This window comes from Tinamus guttatus, unplaced genomic scaffold, assembly GCF_059628265.1.
Source record: "Tinamus guttatus ecotype Peru unplaced genomic scaffold, ASM5962826v1 Tinamus_guttatus_pri_ptg000322l, whole genome shotgun sequence".
Taxonomy (NCBI): Eukaryota; Metazoa; Chordata; class Aves; order Tinamiformes; family Tinamidae; genus Tinamus; species Tinamus guttatus.
In genome coordinates this window covers 54077-70938 of record NW_028288856.1, presented here as the reverse complement: position 1 = coordinate 70938, position 16862 = coordinate 54077, and the positions used below count along the sequence as shown (strand labels likewise).

General features: G+C 45.8%; 2 protein-coding genes across 2 annotated transcripts in view; both read right to left on the bottom strand.

Annotated features, from left to right (window-relative positions):
- Nucleotides 1–11656, bottom strand: part of LOC104580104 (zinc finger protein 608-like) — a 158164-nt gene extending 146508 nt beyond the window's left edge. Inside the window, exon 1 of the mRNA XM_088529025.1 lies at nt 11587–11656. Within this exon, the coding sequence (XP_088385151.1) occupies nt 11587–11656 (70 nt within the window). The remainder of the gene's footprint in view (nt 1–11586) is intronic.
- A 1743-nt stretch (nt 11657–13399) lies between these two features.
- Nucleotides 13400–16099, bottom strand: LOC148593929 (syncytin-A-like). Its single transcript, XM_088529024.1, has 3 exons — nt 16093–16099; nt 14988–15716; nt 13400–13482 (listed from the first exon to the last, which is right to left on the bottom strand). Exons 1-3 carry the CDS (start codon nt 16097–16099, stop codon nt 13400–13402), a joined length of 819 nt encoding a protein of 272 aa, XP_088385150.1.
- Between the last annotated feature and the right edge of the window lie 763 nt (nt 16100–16862).

The window sequence follows — 16862 nt, the reverse complement described above, 5'->3', positions numbered from 1 at the left end:
AGGCCCCTTTATGAAACCTTAAAAGTGTCAAAAGAGGACCACCTATTGTGGACCCCTGAATGCCAAGCAGCCTTTAAAAACATGAAAAGGGCCCTGATGTCGGCACCAACACTTGGATTACCTGATTTGTCAAAGCCCTTTGAGCTGTTTGTACACAAATGGCAACACCTGGCCATGGGAGCGCTAACTCAGAAATTGGGGGCATGGAGGAGGGCCGTGGGATACTTCTCCAAACAGCTGGACAATGTGAGTAAAGGATGGCCAGGTTGTTTGCGGGCAGTAGCTGCAACTGTCCTTTTGATTCAGGAAGCTAGAAAGCTGGCGATTGGACAGAAGATCACAGTCTATGTGCCGCATATGGCAATATCTGTTCTGGAACGAAAAGGAGGACATTGGTTGTCTCCCAGCCATATGCTGAAATATCAGGTTGTCCTATTAGAACAGGATGATGTGGAGCTTAAAACTACCACAGCAATTAACCCAGCAATGTTTTTGAATTCCAACTTAGGGGACTCTGAACCTCTATATCATGATTGCCTGCAGACTATTGAACATGTGTATTCAAGCAATCAGGATCTAAGGGATGAGCCATTAACTAATCCTGATTTGGAGTTGTTCACAGATGGCAGCAGCTTTGTATCAGGTGGAAGACAGATTGCTGGATATGCAGTAGTTACCACTACCCAAGTGTTAAAGGCAGAGTCCCTTCCTGCCAATACATCAGCACAAAAGGCAGAGTTGGTGGCATGGAGCCAGGCTCTCAGAATAGCCAAAGACCAAAAGGGAAATATATGGACTGATTCCAAACACATGTTCAGAGTGGTCCACTCTCACGGAGTCATCTGGAAAGAGAGAGGGCTGTTATCTTCTCAAGGATCACCCATCAAGTATAAGGAAGAAATCTTTCAGCTTCTACAGGACATAAAACGACCAAGAAAGGTGACCATAATGCATTGCAAAGCACATCAATTTGGCCAGACAGCAGTACACGTGGGAAATAGGTGGGCTGATAAAGCCGCAAAGGAGGCTGCTGAACAAGCCATCCTGGCTCTGGTACCAGTAAAAAGGATTGAGCTCCCAGAGGTAAGGCCTAAATATAGTGAGGCAAATAAGAAATTAGCAGCTACACTAAATGCATCATTGACTATATGAAGGATGGTTAGTGACCCCAACGAAACAAATTAGTGTTCCTCAGCCAATAATGACCGAGATTGTGGAAAGAAAACACAAAGAAACTCATTGGGGAAGTGAGGCTATGATTTCTAGTTTAGTAAATTCAGTTGTCAGCGTGGGAAGGACAGGAATGGTAAAATCTTACTGCAAAGTGCCCCCTATGCCTCAGAAATAACTCAATGAGTAGAAAAAGTCCTCCCCCAGGAATTATTAAACAGGGTAATTCCCCTGGGGACTACCGGCAGATCGATTTCTCAGAGCTGCCAAGACAAAGTAGTTACAGGTATCTCTTGCTGATAATTGACACCTTTTCAGGATGGCCAGCAGTCTTTCCCTGTCGCACCAACAAGGCACTAGAAGTAATCAAGGTGTTACTGAAAGAAATCATATCCAGGTTTGGTGTTCCAGTAGGGATATCCTCTGACCGAGGTCCTCATTTTGTGGCTGATATAGTACAACACCTTGGGAAGGTTCTTGCGATTAAATGGGATACAGGAGATCCCCTTCATTATGCTCATTACACATATCGCTCTGGCCATCTTCAAAGGGCTTCCTCTCCCATATCTAGACAAAAGAGAGGAGTAGAAACAGCAGAAATGATAAATTGGGAGAATAATATGGTAATGAGCATAGTGAAAGGATTTGGAAGCTGAACAGGCTTTCAAGTGTTACAGCCTGCCTCCCTATACCTCACTCAGCAGCGGATCCCTTGCCTTAGGACATAATATCAATAAGTATGATAGATCTCCTAAAATTGGATAACATAACAGAAGCCATAAGAAGAGTAAACGCAACTTATTATCTGGATAAAGAGAACAAATGTAGGTAGAGGAGGTGATGTATTGCAGGATTCAACCTTATGGAGGCAAGGAGATGACAGAACTGTTTCGGAGCATCAACAGAACTCTTCCTGCCCAAGAGGCTCAGACCCACTAGAAGCTCTTTTCCTTGAATGGGTGGCTGAACATGCAGGAGAACAGGAAGTAGCGGAGCTTCTAACTTTGTGTGTCACGCATAACCACACTGTTCCTGGTGTGTCACAATCACCAGAATGCTTTTTTTTTTTTTTTTTTTTTTTGAGGAAAAGCCCCATAACTTGGGCAAAGAGATTGCAAGGAAAATGGAGATATATCTCCCCAGTTTATTGGTGTTTTAGATGGGGAGATACACATAGATATAATTATACCAAGTCAGGATGGAATTTCACTAGAGAGGTCACACGTAATATCACCCGAACCCAGTGTGAGAATGCGAGCCTGCCTTTTGTTATTAAGCAGGCTTTTAAAGTACAAGATATTTGTAAGAATGAAATTCAAGGATGCAATAAATTCAGCATTCCAGCACCTGGGTACAGTGTGTGAGTCCTTGGAGATGGGCTATGGACCACGCAACTGTCATATACTAATGTAAATATCCCAGTGACTCTGGGATTGCTTACATTATGCCCAACTTGGAAAAGAACACCTATTAAGCCCCAATATTGGGGAAAAATTAAAAGAGCCCCTGAGAATGAAGATGATGATTGGCAGGGACCCAGTACTTCTGTTAAAATTGCCTGGGGTCTACAAAGTCTTTTAATGCCTGGGGCTTTGGAAAAAAAGGACTTCTGCTTGAAAATCTTACATGGCAGGTAGAAACATTAGCAAAAGCAACAGAGAAAGGGTTTTCACAGCTTAACAAGCAGATCCAGGGAAATACAAGGATGGCACTTCACAACCGCCTCACCCTAGATCTTTTACTAGCTAAAGAGTGTGGAGTCTGTGAGTATCTGAAGTTAAATTCAGATCACTGTTGTATTCATATTCCTAATGTCACCGAGTACCTTAGTAAGCAAATAGACCAGATTCAAAAGGTGGCCCGACAGGCCCAAGACCTTAGAAAGGATATGGAAACAACATGGTTAAACAAACTTTTAGGAGAAATAGGAGAGATTTCTCTCAGTGGATGGTTGTCATCTTTGCTACAGACTATTTTAATTTTAATAATTCTTATCATTATAACTTGTGTAATAGTTCAGTGTTGTCCATCACCTATGGTGTGCTGTTCTCGCCAGTGTTGCAGGAGGAAGCGAAGGTATTACCGGAATTATGCAGTCTAAGTGAGACTCCCAAAGAGACCTTACTTTGGAAGTCTCAAAGAGGGAAGCTGTTGTAAGAAAACCCAGAAGGAAATGCACCCAAGGACATATTTTCGCTGTTGTTGCTGGTATATTATGAGAGAATACAGACAAAACAGTGGATGTTGCTGGTACATCATGAGAGAATACGGACAAAACAGCAAAGATCGGTTGAAGACGAAGATAAGGACCACCGTATCTTCAAGGAACTGTCTGAAACAGGGCTATGGGACCAAAACAGGGCCTTCTGAGCCAGAATGAGGCCATATATGGAAGTGAGTTACTAGAGGTCATTGAATGGACACGGAAAGGCGACCACCAGGGGTCTCAAAAGACCACCAGAGACCACCAAAGGGACAGAGGGCGCATGTGTGCGAGGGTGGGGTATATTATAATTAGTTCTGGGAAAAAGAATGAATATGTATGATCATTCCAAGAATTTAATGCATATGTAGATAATAGAGAAATAAAAGCTTTAGCAAACGCACCTTAGGGCAGGCACGATAGATGGAGCTATCCCCCGTGCACCCAGTGCTGCAATAAAGTGAATGCCTGCTTCTTAATACTACATTGGTGTTAAGAGGTTTATTGCTGGTTTTGGGTGACAAAAGTATGCCCCAAATATTTGACCCTTCTTTCCACCATTTGTGCCTTTTTTTTTCAGACACCCTAAGCCCTTTTTGGGCCAAGAATTTGAGCAAATTCACAGTGGCTTCCTCCACCACACCCTCCTGTTCCCCTGATAGGAGCAAGTCTTCCACGTACTACAATAACCTAACTCCTGGAGGTGGAGTAAATTCCTTCAATATTTTCTGCAAGGCTTGTCCAAATAGGACCAGTACCGCAGTGTATCCTTGCAGGAGGACCGTCCATGTCAACTGTTGTTTTATCATTTTTCCTCCCTCCTCTTGTTGCCATTGAAAGGCACTATCCTCTGTGAGAAGGCATCCCCAAAAAGCATTTTTCAAATCAAATACTGAATAGTACTGATGTGAAGAGGGGATCTGGTTTACTAGTCTGTAGGTTCCGTCTCGTTTCTTGACTGGCAGGATGGGAGTATTATACAGAGACACACATGGTTCCAAAAGTCCTCCTCCCATCTGGGACTCAATAATAGGTTCCTTCCCTCCTGAAAAATAGGATACTGCTTTTTAGAGACTACCTGGCCCGGTTGCTTTAAAGCAATTTGGAGAGGTTCCATGTCTAGTTTTCCCTATTTTCTTGAAAATGCCCACACTTCTGAGTTCATTACAGCATAAGCTTTTTCAGATATTTTGCACAAAGTTGCAATAGTGTTAGCTTCTTTATCATCCCTTACAATACTGATTTGCATTCCCAATTTAACAATAAAATCCCTTCCCAGCAGATTGCAATCACAATTTGGGACAAAAAGAAAATCATGCATCTCAAATTTATTACCCACATCCACTAATAGCGGCTGGATAAGACACACCTGCTCGTCTTTTCCACTTACCCCTTGGATAACCCAGGAGCCTTTTGACAATTGCCCTCCTTTTGGCATAAAATTCTATGTATGTGGATCGAGAGGCCCCTGTGTCTATCCAGAAACACACCTCCTCTCGGTCCAGACCCACCCTACATGTTATCAAGGGCTCCTGCGTGGTGGATCCCTGGAATAAGGGGAGCCTCTGACGCCACTAACAATCCATTTCCATCAGGTGAATTTCCTCTTACTGAGGATCTACTGACCTTTGTGGGCATTCCCTCCTCCAATGTCTTTCCTCTCTACAAAAGGTGCACTGATTTCTCCCCAGTCTCTGTTTTAGTTGGATATCTTCTACTGAAGAAACCATTCCCCTGCTCTGCCTTTGATTAGGCCCTTGTGATCGACCTCTTCCTCTGTCTCTTGGGTGTCCCCACAAATCCTCGTGACTGTCTTCTCGGGGGTTGTATACACTGGGTCATAATCCTTGCCGTCGTTTTTGCATTTTCCTCATCCCTTCTCACATAGAATCATAGAATGCTTAAGGTTGGAAGGGACCTCTAGAGGTCATCTAGTCCAACCCCTCTGCACACACAGGGTCACCTAGAGCATGTGGCACAGGACTCCATCCAAGCGGGTTTTGAAGATCTCCAGAGAAGGAGACTCCACAACCTCTCTGGGCAACTCGTTCCAGTGCTCTGTCACCCTCACTGTTAAGAATTTTTTCCTTAAGTTCCTGTGGAACTTTTGATTCTTCAGTTTGTGGCCATTTCCTCTAGTTCTGTCGGTGGCCACCACTGAAAAGAGGCCAGCACCGTCCTCTGCACTCCCTCCCTTGAGGTATTTATAGACACTGATTAGATCCCCTCTCAGCCTTCTCTTCTCCAGGCTGAACAGGCCCAGCTCCCTCAGCCTCTCCTCATAGGGCAGATGTTCCAGGCCTCTGATCATCCTCATAGCCCTGTGCTGGACTCTCTCCAGCAGCTCCACATCCCTCTTGCACTGTGGAGCCCAGCCCATACACCTGCTGTGCTCTCTTTACCAATTCCTCTAGTGGTCTATCTTGCCATCCTTCATCCTTCTGCATCCTCCTCCTTATATCAGCCAAGATGTAGTGACAAACTGCACTTTCAGTGATGTGTCAAAGGCCAGTCACTCAGGGTCCAGTCCTCCTTGTTTCCTCAAAGCGTCCCTAGTTCTTTCTAACCAATGAGAGGGGCTCTCATCTTTTTCCTGTTCCAAGGACATAGCCTTTGATATATTTTTAGTTCTGGGGACTGCCATTTTAATGGCTCTGATTATGTATGTGCGATAATCCTGAAGGTGGGCTAAACTGACTTCAATATTTGGATCCCAATGCGGGGGTCTCCTGTTGGGATCGTATCATTCGCAGTGGGTGTGTCTATCCCATTTCGACCGACCTGGGGGTGCTCGTCCTCCCGTTTTTGATGAGCTTTTTGCAAGATCATGCTCTTTTCCTAAAAGAAAATCCCAATCCTTCCAATGTAATCTGCATTTCCTAAATATTCATCTATCTTTTCCCCCACCCCTATAGGATCATCTAAATAGGGGGGTGTCGCAGTCGTGGCGGCCAAAAACACAAACAACTGCGGTAGATGCAACGCAAACTACGCTTTATTGTTTTTTAGGTACCTTATTTATACCCAGCTTTCCTTGTTGTGGCTGCTGCTTATTGGTGAGGGCTACAAAGGACAGTAGCTAGTAACAGATTTATGATTGGATGATTCTTAGCTTGGCCAGTTTCTGCTCTGTGGCCAAACCTCCTTAAACTTGTTAACAACTGTCTGCTGTCTTGGTGTGAACTCCCTATCTCATAGATACATTCTAATCTTTTCAAGGTTAACATTCTCTGCTAAGGGAGCCAGGGATTTCACAGATCAGCTGCAATCCCTGACAATCCCCCTTTTTGTATTTGTGCTACAAAAATGGCACTAACGATTTACTGCAGGGCCCTTTGCAGCAGATTGATCAAACAAGGTACCATTAATAACACAATTACAATAATTACTTCTTTCTTCACTTCTTTACTTTCTTTACTTCTTTACTGCTTTCTTTACTTCTTTACTTTCTTTACTTCTTTACTTCTTTACTTTCTTTTAACCACCCAGACAAACCCCAGTTGCTAAACAACTTATTTAACTACTTCCATCCATCATCCACTTGCAACTTGCATACTCCGTCAGTTAGAGCAACTGTAGTCTTTACCCTCACCCCGAGTCTGGATCTCTGATCTCATTGATCTATTGTCAGCATATTAGGCAGCAGTTGATGCCCTTGTATTCGGCTCGGGCAGATACCCGCCACCACTCGGCTTCTCTGTTGGAACTCCCACCAGACACGTAGAAAAGAGATTTCGAGGATCGCTGGTAGCCAGGCATACGGTGCTTTGATTGATTGATGGTGTTGGCTAAGGTTACCCAGATGTTGCTGCCAGTTCTTCAGGGAGGGGCTGGACGCCAATCTCCTCCTCCATAACCTCTGAGGATGAGGAGGGCAGCGACTGCAACGCAGGTCGCACACACCGTGCTGGAACCCATCGCGGTCCACTTTCTGTGGAGACACAAGCATATCCCCTTCCCCAAGTTATGAGCTCGTGTGGCCCAGACCACTGGCCAGTAACCAGATCACGAACTTGTACCGGTACCCGGTGTGCTACCTTTTCTGTTGTAGTCAAAGAGGAAAAATGCGAAAAAATGGGTGACAGAGTAGAGTTGTTAGGGAAGGAAAGAAAGTTAAGCACATATACAGCTTTATCTAGTCTTGCCTGTGGGGACTCCCCCTGCATTCCCCCTTTTTGTTTTTGCACGAGGCGCTTCAGGGTGCCATGTAAATGTTCAACAATGGCTTGGCCTGTAGGGGAATGGGGAATCCCAGTCATGTGGTGAACATCCCATTGATTTAGAAAACTCTGCACCTTTTCAGAAACATAGGTAGGACCATTGTCAGTTTTTACTGTTTGAGGAATACCGAGAGTTGCGAAGGCACGTTGAAAATGGTGAACTACGTGTAAAGATTTCTCCCCTGCTTGGGCTGTAGCACAAGCAGCGTGGGAAAATGTATCAACAGAAACATGGACAAACCGAAGCCGCCCAAATTCAGAGATATGGGTCACATCCGTTTGCCACAATTGTAACGCTTGTAGGCCTCTCGGGTTAACTCCATAGAAAACAGGTGTCTGCTGTCCTTGACAATCAGGGCAGGCAGCAACTATAGATCGTGCCGCGGATTGTGTCAAGCCAAATTGTCGACTCAGTGCCGAGCTGCCCTGGTGAAAAAAACGATGAGATAATAAAGCCTGCTGGTGTTTGTTAGGGAGCGGACCCAAGGCCACAGCAGACACAAGGGCATCAGCCCTAGCATTACCCTCAGCAAAGAAGCCAGGTAATGCAGTATGACTGCAAATATGTAGTACAAAATAGGGTTCGGTTCTCTGTTGTATTGCAGACCATAATTCTAAGAATACTGCAAACAATGGACATTGGTCAATAAAAGACAGAACCGTCTTGTCTAGCCGTGCAACTAGATTGGCAACATAAGCAGAGTCTGTAACAATATTCACAGGTTGGAGAAACATTTGAAAAGCTACGGCCATAGCTCTCAGCTCCACTATTTGAGGTGATCCTTCTTGTAAGATTACCTTGTCATGCCATTCTTGGTTGTCGTACCATACCACAGCAGCTTTACTGGTCTTTCCAGATCCATCTGTAAAGGCAGTGAGTCCATCAACTGGCCCCATTTGGCTCAAGTGCTTTTGACCAACCGTAATTTCCTGAAAAAGCTTAATAAGCGGATGTGAGGGCAAATGATAAGAGATCTGCCCATGAAAATCAGCCATAGCTGCTTGAACTTCATACTTGTTGGCTAAGCACCATTCAAAATACCACATTTGTATTGGGACAACAATGCGATACGGATCCCTTCCTGTCAGTTCCACACATCTTTTACAAGCCTTCATAATAAGGTCTGCTAGAAGTTCAAACAATCCTGGTGCAGTCTTTCGAGGTCGAAAAGGTAAAAACAGCCATTCCAGAATATGTAAAGGATCTGTCCATTCAGGGTTCCATTGCACCAAGGCACTGAAAGGAGTTGTTCGATCAATGAGGACAAACAACTGAACTATCTGTAATGGGTCAATGCGGGATACAAATTTAGTTTGTAATGACGACTCCACCTGTTGGATTGTTTGAACTGCTGCAGGACTCAAAGTCCTAGGTTCAGAAGGATTAACAGAATGCTGGAGCAGTTCCAATAAGGGCTGCAGCTGGGAATTTGTGAGACCAAGATAAGGTCTAATCCAATTCAGCGACCCCATCAATTTTTGGACATCAGTAAGTGTTTGAATGTTAACACTAAGTTTGATGGGTTGGGGCATCACACGTCGGGCAGTGACTGTAAGCCCTAAATATTTCCAGGGCTCAGTCTTTTGCACCTTCTCTGGTGCTATAACCAAGCCAAAATGCTCTAAGGATTGTCTAGATACTTTTTCTAGATCGTTCAGCTGCTCCCTTTCCTGGGCTGCAAGCAAAATGTCATCCATGTAATGGTAACAATAACAGTCTGGAAATTGCTCCCGAACAGGAGATAAAGCTTGAGCAACAAACCATTGGCAAATTTTTGGTGAATTTTTCATACCTTGAGGTAACACCTTCCATTGATATCTTTTGGCTGGCTCAGAATGGTTTATAGGTAATACAGTAAAAGCAAATTTTTCCCTATCCTCGGGTGCTAATGGAATGGTAAAGAAACAGTCCTTCAGGTCTATTACCACAATATCCCAGTCCATAGGGATCATTGAGGGTGCAGGAAGACCGGGCTGTAAAGCTCCCATGGTGGCCATGGCAGCATTTACCTGTCGTAGGTCATGTAAAAGTCGCCATTTGCCAGATTTCTTCTTAATCACAAATACAGGGGTATTCCAAGGACTGTGAGAGGGTTCAATGTGCCCAGTCACAAGCTGTTCTGACACCAATTCTTGTAGGGCTTGCAACTTTTCCTCTGCTGGTGGCCACTGATCCACCCACACAGGCCTGTCAGTTAACCAGGTTAAAGCAAGTGTGGGTCGATGAACACCCTGCAACGCAGTGGCCCCCATCAAAAATCTGTCGTAATCCTAACGCCCCATTGTCCTAAACAATCTCTTCCCCACAAGTTCAGGGGTGCAGAGGTTATGTATGGTTTGATCGTTGTTATTTGCCCTTCAGGATTGGTGATCAGCACAGGTACAAGAGACATGCCCCCTTGAGTGGATCCCCCCAGCCCTACTACACCCATCCCAGTGTTCACAATGGGCCAAGACGACGGCCAGGAATGTTGAGAGATAATAGTCACATCAGCCCCAGTGTCCAACAAACCCGTAATCTTCAATGTTGATGGTGAATAGCCTTTGTTGGAGACGGTACACGTCTTTTGTGGCCTCTGTGCTGATACAGTTTGCGACCAGAAAACTTGAGGTGGACCTGTAGAACCAAAGCCTCCTTCTCGTCTTTCCTTAAGTTCTGTGTGAGGAACACAACTCGAAAAAGGCACAAGTTGAGCAACACGGGTGCCTTTGGGAATGGTTACTGGGGGATAGGGAGTAGACATCATAGCACAAATTTGCCCAGTATAATCCGAATAAATAACACCTACATGAACAATTAATCCACTTAAAATACTGCTAGACCGTCCAATTAATAATGCACTGAGTCCTTGACCTATAGGCCCCTTTGCATCTAGAGGCACTTTAACAATACCCATAGTTAACAGAGTTACTGTGTCGGCGGTGGATACATCCATGCCTGCTGATCCATGGGTTTTCCCTGTGAGATGGTCGCAGAGGGATAAGCCGTCGGAGGTGTTCTCATGCATGGAATCGCTGTGTGAGGTACTTGTGTCCCCGCGCGCCTCCTCGCGCTTGCTTCCTCCTTTCCCGTCAAAAAATAGCCATTAATGTGGAATTTAGATTGACATTGTCTGGCAAAATGCCCTATCTTACCACATCGATTACAAGTATTGTCGGCAGGCTTGGCAAAATGCCCTGCCGCTTTGCCTTTTCGCTTAGCAGCTGCACTCTGAAACGGGCAAGCAGCCTTGATATGCCCCTCCTGACCGCACCCAAAGCATTTGGGATTGGGACGAAGAGCTGCAGCTAGAGCAGTCATTTTATGTGTTATTATTCCCACTCTTGAGCAAGCTGTTACCATATCAGGAATAGTTGAGTTCCCTGGCATTGCTTCGATTATTTTCTGACAATCTTCGTTAACATTATCTTTAGCTAGCTGAGTGCACAGTCTCTGTCTCAAATCATCGTCCTCTACTTGTTTTTCTAATGATGTAGCAATCCGTTCAACAAATTGTAAGAATGGCTCTTTAACCTCTTGCTTGATTGTTGTATATCTAGGACGGGGCGAGGCCAGCTCCATAGTTTGTTTCAGAGCTGACATACCTAAATGTTGTGCCTGTGCAAGAATACTAGGGTCCCATTGAGCCTGAAGATCAGGGTTAGCAAAAAGACCCGTTCCCATCAAAGCGTCAACGCCAACTCCCTGCCGCGGATCTCCTTGCGGCAATTGCATGTTGTCTAGTGCGGCCCGCTCAGCTAATCTCCTCCAGTGTTCCATAAACACTTGATACTCTACAGGCTGGAACAGAATCTGAGCAAGATGGGTTATATCATACGGGGCTAAAAGATACGCGTTAATAATTCGGATCAGCCGCATTCCCTCTGAAGAGTTAATACCATATTTTGATGTACATGTCTGCAGGTCTTGCACTACTTTCCAGGCAATCGTGCTGTGTTCATCCCTTCTTCCAGAGTTGGGGGCCGCCTTAAACACAGGAAAAGCTTCCAAACCACAGCCGACAACTTGAGTGGAGGCCTCTGAGGGGTAGCCGATCTTATCTAACAAATCCCATTGCCCCATTTCGGCTGCCTTTTTTCTAACCTGATCCCAGAATTTGCCAGGCTGCCGTGGCAACACAGTCACCGTGGCGGGGGGCAGAGTCCAGGGTTCAGCTGCTAATCTCAAGGTCCGACATTGAGAACTCCCTATAGTCTCTTTCACAGAAGGACGAACAGCAGAAACCGCCTCCTCCTCCTCGTCCAAGGAGTCTTGGGGGAGAGGGGGTGGGAAACGTTTTTTACTGTGGACTTCTTCATCATTTTCCTTCTCCCCCTCTCCAGGAGGAGCAGAGGGAAGCACAGGTTTATTTAAAGCCTTCCACTCGGCCAACTGTTGCGCAGGTGTCTTATAGAGGGGGGGCAAAAACTCACTGGGAGACTTCCCCCGTCGCCGCATCTTAACCAGCTCATCAGGCGAGGGGTACTTACAACTCGAATTGGTTTCGTGTTTCAACGACCCAGAGACGCCCGTGGAGCACTGCAAAGCGTCCATAACAGACTCTATAGGAGAAGGATGCTTCTCCTGGTCCTCTCTGTCTTCCCCCAATAGAGGGGTACTTTCCGGCATCACAGGAATGCTCTCCTGGTTGTGCTCCGCTGCCCAATCCTCCAAAGTGTCCTGCAGCAGTCGCCAAGTAGTAGGTAAACCCTCTACCTCTTTAGAGCCTCTAGAAAGGGCATCCCACAGCTTATCACCAACCTTCTGCCAAGCGCTCACACTAAATGCAACAGCTGAAGTGGCACCAGAGCAACAGGCGGCATAACACATAGTCAATAACTTTAATACCTCTCTGAGCAAGTAAGGCCTTCCATGTAGATAAAACTAGGGCTCCCTGCTTTGTCAGGTTTTGCCCCATGTCTGTGTATTTCCGCTCTCTGCAGCACACCTTCGAGAGGTGTCAGTCCCGTTAGCACCTTCAAGAGGTGTCAATCCCGTTCCCGGCGGCTCACCTTCACAAGGAGTCAAATCACAGGTCCGGACCACGCAGCTTCCCTGCTGCTCTCAAGTTCCGCCGGGCTCCGTCACCACCGCCAGTCGCCAGGCGCTCCACTTATTATCACGTCGGGGTCACCAGTTGTCGCAGTCGTGGCAGCCAAAAACACAAACAACTGGGGTAGATGCAACGCAAAGTACACTTTATTGTTTTTTAGGTACCTTATTTATACCGAGCTCTCCTCGTCGTGGCTGCTACTTATTGGTGAGGGCTACAAAGGACAGTAGCTAGTAACAGATTTATGATTGGATGATTCTTAGCTTGGCCAGTTTCTGCTCCGTGGCCAAACCTCCTTAAACTTGTTAACAACTGTCTGCTGTCTTGGTGTGAACTCCCTATCTCATAGATACATTCTAATCTTTTCAAGGTTAACATTCTCTGCTAAGGGAGCCAGGGATTTCACAGACCAGCTGCAATCCCTGACAGGGGGGCAGTTCTTTCTTTAAAACCTCTTACATCTTGGGTGGTCAGGGGCACAACTACAAATCCAAATCCCCCGTCCTGACCTCTCAGTGGAACCTGTTGTAGAGGCATTTGCTGAATTTTTGGCTTTTGGCGCCTTGTACTGGGTTCCTTGTTTTTGAAAGGGACAAAATGTCTCATTCCTCCTCTTCTTCACTATCACTATCACTAGAAGCAGGAGGTGCAGAGTGGGCGGGAGCAGCGCCTCCTGATGGTTCTTTCCACCTCCTTCAGATTCCTGCTTCCCTTTTTCTCCTCTCCCTTTTGTTACATAGATTCCACTAGGTGTTGCCCTTAACCATACTGACTCATTCTTTCTCGATGGGATCCTTCTCAATATCGCTGAGATACAGGCACAAAACCTGACAAAGAATAGGATCATCATCCAACCCTAGAGGGGGTCACCTAAACCCGCCCCGTAACATATATTCTGGCCTAGCGGTCCTTTCCATGGGACCTAGTCCTTTCCATCGGACCTAGTAGTCCTTTCCATTGGACTACTTGAGGATCCCCCGGTCCTACCTGTGAATGTCCCTGATCTGCTGCTCGTATTTCTGGGGGAATGTGCAGGCTATCCCAAAACCTCAACATTCTCCCCAAGGGACTATATGGGGTTAAGTCGGGGTCATCACCCCTTTTGCTGATATCCTCTTTCGTCTTCCCTTTACTGCCCTCCCTGAGCGTCTCTGGGATGTCGAGGTCGTCACCCCTTTTGCTCCCCATTGTCCCATAGTACTCACCAGTGAGATTTCAGTGGTCATTTCTGTCAGACCTAGTCCTTTCCATCGGACTACTTGAGGACCCCCTTGGTCCTACCTGCGAATCCCCCTGATCCACTGCTCATCTATCTCTGGACAGGCTCGGGAACCCAATCAGTTGTGCAGTGCCGGCTGCTGTCGAAGGGAGTCAATCATCAAAAGCTTTGGTGAGGTGTGTCGTCGACCCCGATCACCATCCACCGTTCACAAACATCATGATTTATTCAAATGCAACATTTACAAAGCAGGTTTCAGATGTCAGTACAGGAAATTCTCTACTACAGAGTAGGTTTTTTCTGGCTGTCTCTGATGTACAAATGTGCAATCATCACTCAACCCCAGAAGATGGGAGAGGGCTCTCGATCTCGAGTCTCCTCAGGTGGCGTCCCAACCCGAGGGGAGGAAAGGGGGATCAGCCCATCAACTGACACAAGAGTTACGATGGATTCTTTGTTCCTCCTCATTCTCCTCAGGCAGCGTCCCAACCCGAGGGGAGGAAAGAGTGTTAGGTCCGGTATCCGAATTGACAGGGAGAGAGAGACAACCACCATAGATATATTGTCTTTTATTAATAGAAGAAAGATAATAAGTATTACCAGCTAGCTGGGGTCCGGGCTTTCCCACGCAGGGGTCACACCACGGACCCCGACCACTTCGAGCGTCCCTCTTTTATACCGTTCTTACCCAAGAGTGTTCCCCCTCCCGTTTTCCTGTTTTGCATTCTTGTTAATGTTATCTATTTTGCTGAATTAAAACATCTGGATAAGCAGCCCCCCTATCATCCTGATTGAGGGCAGGGCACCCTAACCCCGCCACCTATCAAGGGTCCAGACCTTGCCATGAGCAGGGCATCCTGACCCTGCCATCTATCAAGGGTTCTGCCCCTGCCATGAGCAAGACATCCGGACTCTGCCAGTTATCATGGGTCCTTGTGCTCTAAGACTCAGCTTATTCTACATTAGCTATTTAACCCCTACCTTCCCTGCTAATGCACCCTACATTCCCCCCTTTTTCTTTTGCTAATATCAGAGAATCCTTTCTCGATCTTTCTGAGTTTGTCGCATGAACATTATGTGCATAGAATTAACTCGATTTGTAGCTTTTTCCATTATCCCCATTACACATTTCCACATTATACAGATACACAGTAACAGTAATAACAGAATTACAAATACGCGTAATCCTTCTTTTATCAGTCCTGATATCCACCCAGGTAACCCTCCAAACAACGACTCTAGCCATCCGTCCATCAGTCCTTCTTCCCGTGTTATCTTCTGAGTGTGTTCCTTGAGCCAGCGCAATTGTTGTTGAATCGATTGGCTATGGTCCGACAGGTTAAAACAACATAGTCCTTCAAACTCCTCACATCCCTGTCCATGGGCGAGGAGCAAGAAGTCTATAGCCGCTCTGTCCTGTAGTAGTGCGTGTCGCAGGCTGTTCTGATCGAGCAGGAGTTGTTCCAATACCTCGGTTGTCGCATTTGCTTGCTTCTCACTCCAACAGGCTAACTTCGAAAGCTCCCTTAATGCATTTCCTGCTGCAGCTCCTGGCACAAAGATAGCTAAGGCGACCCGCGCGGTTACAGATATTAATTGTACATTATCATCACATTCCGGTGTTAAACCAAGGGAACGCTTTTGCCTCCTTTGTTCCTGCTTCATAGTTAACAACTTAGCTTTAGACGGGGCTATCATTGCCAGTTGCCCTAAATAACACGGTCCCCCATAGGCATTCTTAGGTATTCCCTGCCATGCTCTATCCCCACAAATTAGAAACACTCCCTCTGGCAAGGCCTTAGCGGTATCATTATTCCATAGTAAATCTGTCCTATTATGTACCTGTCCTGATGGATCCCCCCCATATGCTCCTAAGGGTAATCCCACAGGGTACCGTTCTTGTAACCCATCGACTGTCCCATTTATCCCACAGAATGTCCCGTTTGCATATATGGGACCGAAGGTTCCATCTCCTCCTATGGTCTTACGCCAGTCGAATATTGGGTCGGGAGATACATCAGTCCAACCCGAAGCATTCCACCATTGGGGCCTAGGGCCTCCTTTAATTATAATGTTCCATTGTGCCAGGAGTCTCACTCCTCCCTTTTCTCCAAAAAACTTGTCCCCAAACATAAAACACGTTTGGGTCCAATTATTGGAACTATTTCCAATTGCTTGTGCCCCCATCAAATTGAGCTCTTGGGGGTCCCAAGGCAATGAGATATTTAATCCCTTAATTAGCCTTACGGCACATTCCGAGGCACTTACTACCCCTGAGCAGTTTCCCGTAGATACCTTTTTAAAACTGTTGTCATCAAATCCCGGCTTCCCAAACAAGCAGGTTCTGAATGGATTACTAGCGGTGGTGAGGGACAGGCAGAATTCCTGATTCCCTGTGTTATTTGCCCAAGTCACCCACATATTACTTCTCTCTTCTATGTTGTATATCCCATTAGAACACCTCAGAATCATAATTAGCAGGACCATAATTACCCAAATTGTGTTACTGTACATTTTTCCTAATTAATTTCAATTTCAGAGGATTGTTACTATTCCTTCGGACCTCCCACTCCTCTGCTTTCTTCCGCTCTTCTTTGTTTAGCTTCCGGACGTGGGAATGGTGAATCCAATGTCCTATTCCATCGACCTTAACGGCAGTGGGTGTTACTAAAATTACTACATAAGGTCCCTTCCATCTGCTTTCTAATGTTTTTGGGTTATGCCTTTTTACCCACACCCAATCTCCAGGTTCGATATCCATTTCTGACCCCTTCTGATTTCTTTTATACCAGTTTTGTAGTAATGGGAATAACTCATCTTGTATTTCTTTTAAGATCTGCATCTCTTTCCTCATTCCTGAGTTTTTAGTTATTCCCTTCCTTATCTCTAACGGATATACTGGGGGTAGGGTCCCAAACATTATTTCAAATGGTGTAAAGTCTAGTACATATGGAGTTATCCGAACCCGGTATAGGGCAAAAGGTAGCATTGTTACCCAGTTCTCTTCAGTCTCTTTT